Genomic DNA, 2,506 nt, shown 5'->3' with positions numbered 1-2,506 from the left:
AGGCTCAAGAACACAAAGTAACTTGCCCATAATCATGAAACTTGCAATGTCGGAGCTGAGATTCAGTCATTTTGCCGTGACAAACTCTGAACTCTGTAAACGGATAAATAGACCTGGGACCTCTTCCTGGCTCTGCTGTGCTAGCTGCTCGGTGTCTTACCCTGTGGTACCCTTCACCCCTCTGAGCCTTGATGTCATCTGTAAAGTTGCTTAACGATAACTCCCTCATTGAGTTGTTGAAGGATTTAAATGGAAAAAAAAAAAAATTCAATGTGCCTGTCACCTAGAGATAGTCATAGAAGAGAGGAGGCCACCTCTCCTCTTGGCTGGAGTAACTTAACCCTTTCCCTCCCGGCTCTCTGTTGAGGGGTGAGGTGGAAGGCGGAAGAGAAAGGGTAAGCCAGTGCCTGCAGGGAGGTGCAGAGCTGGCGATGCTAGGCCTTGCCCATCTCCGTGAGAAACAGAGTGAGGTGAAACGTCTCGTCTCTTAAAGGGACCCACCCTAGGAGGAACTCAGGTGCTTCCAACACAGGAGGTGAGGCATGCTTTTCCAGGTGTGGGAGGCTGGGGCGGGGCTGATTAGGGAGATCTCTCCACTGCTCAGAAGCAGCCACGCTTGCCTGTGAGGAGAGAGCCCTGTGAGGTCGCTGCTCATCTGCCAGCTCTCACCCTGTTGGCCCCGACGCATACACCGAGACCATGGGCACCCTTGCGGGACACCTGTTGGCAGGGATATGCTTGCTCTTCTTCTCATTCTACTACTCAGTGCTGGTGTCCTTGGCCCTGCTACGGGGACAGAGGTTTCTCAAGCTCCCTCTCCCCCCGAAGGAGAAGCGAGATCACAGCTGGAAGCCAGTCCCTGTGGAAGGAGTGGTGAAGGTCGTCTTCAGCCTGACTGGCATTTTGGGAGAGTTCTTCTTCCCTCCAGGAGTCAACCGGATGAAGCTAGTCAATTGGGAGGACCCTCGGCGGCCATTCCTATTCTCGGAAAACTGGCATCATGGCACCATATACGGGTTCTTCATGCTCAGCGGTGTGGTGGACATTGTGAGCCAGTCGTGCCTGGCACGGCAGAGTATGAAGCTGGAGCGAGCGGCCGAGGCCCTGGCCTTCTGCGTCCTGGCACTGCTGCTGATGGCACACCTTGAGCACAAGAGCGCCCTGGAGATCCGTGTGCACATCCTGTTCATTGTGCCCACCTTCCTGGTCAGCCTGGTGCTCGCCATCGAGGTCTGGGTCCCGGACCAGCCCCAACTCTGGGTGCTCAAGACCTGGTTGGCACTGGTGTCGAGCACCTGGATGCTGCAGCTCTGCCTGGTGATGTACGTCCCTCCCTCCGGGCAGTCCTGGCGATCAGAAAACCACGAGGACCTCACTTTCCTCGCCATCTTCTTCTGCTGGTACCTGGGCTTAGGGGCAGCCATACTGGCCACTGTCTATGGCATCTGCAGCCTCTGGCATCATCACTGCTCCTCCTGGTCAGAGACTTCCGGTGCCAAATACCAGCCATGCCCCACAGGCTACAGCAGTGACGAGCTGGAGAAACTCAGGGCAGGGGCCGAGCAGCAAGATGGCGGTGTCTAGGATTCGAACCCGTCTTTGTGCCGGCCTTTTGACATTGTGTGCATAGCATGGGAGATGCCCATTGTGTGCATAGCATGGGGGATGCCCATTGTGTGCATAGCATGGACATGCCCTGGGGTCTACAATATGGCTTTCCATCACAGGAATCATCGTCCTTGTTCCTCAATAAACCTTCCAGCTCCTAGGAGTGCTTCACTGTCCTCTCCAGGTCTGCCTCTTCCCTGTCTCACTATTCAGGATGGTTCCTGGCCATGGACTTACATGAAGTGAGAACAAGGAGCAGTGCTTTTCGGTGACAGCTTTGGGGATCCGAGAGGAGAAAATGAAACGAGTAAATATAGGGAAGTGGGGTGTTGCTGGGGGCTCAGAGAGAGTTCTCTCCAGATATCTAAGGCAAGGCTGACTGGCTCTGTGTGTGTGTGTGTGTGTGTGTGTGTGTGTACAGCTGAAGGGCTGCAATGTGTGAATGAGAGGGTTCCATTTTTGCAGAATGGTGAGGTCTTCTGTTTTCTTCATTTTTCTCCGTTTTTTACCCACACTATGTGTAACAAGATGAAGAACTTGTGCTGTTGTTGTTTTGTTTAATCTCAACTAAATGGGGCTACTTCTACCTTCTAAGGGACTAAGGGATGAGGGGGAAGGGAGACCAGCCAATTTGGCAGAGGCTCATGTCTGGGGAGAAAGGAGGCAAGAGAAAAATTCCCAAAAGTGGTTGTGAGACATGAGAATGATAGTTACATAATTTAACTTGTTTGGTTTTTGCTCTAATGTCAAAAACTCCATTGTTCCAACTTGTTCAGTAAAGTCTATGATACATATGTGTCTTGTGTGAGTGATTCTAGGGTAAGATCAAAGAAAACGCCCAGATTTCAGTTGGTGGGAGCAGAAGGGAAGGAACTCTGAGCTGAGAGAGACCCTGGAA

At 52.4% G+C, this 2,506-nt stretch overlaps 1 protein-coding gene across 1 annotated transcript; it reads left to right on the top strand.

Annotated features, from left to right (window-relative positions):
• Nucleotides 1–663: 663 nt before the first annotated feature.
• On the top strand, nt 664–1,584 carry LOC311616593 (transmembrane epididymal protein 1A-like; the record flags this gene model as incomplete). The annotated part of the gene is made up of 1 exon (XM_084872131.1): nt 664–1,584. The coding sequence occupies exon 1, from the start codon at nt 700–702 to the stop codon at nt 1,582–1,584; it is 885 nt and encodes a 294-aa protein (XP_084728257.1). The 5' UTR covers nt 664–699.
• Between the last annotated feature and the right edge of the window lie 922 nt (nt 1,585–2,506).

The sequence above is a fragment of the Pipistrellus hanaki genome (assembly GCF_964339955.1).
Source record: "Pipistrellus hanaki genome assembly, chromosome: 2".
In the NCBI taxonomy this organism is placed as follows: Eukaryota; Metazoa; Chordata; class Mammalia; order Chiroptera; family Vespertilionidae; genus Pipistrellus; species Pipistrellus hanaki.
The sequence above is the reverse complement of the archived record's forward strand: the minus strand, read 5'-3'. Positions and strand labels throughout refer to the sequence as shown.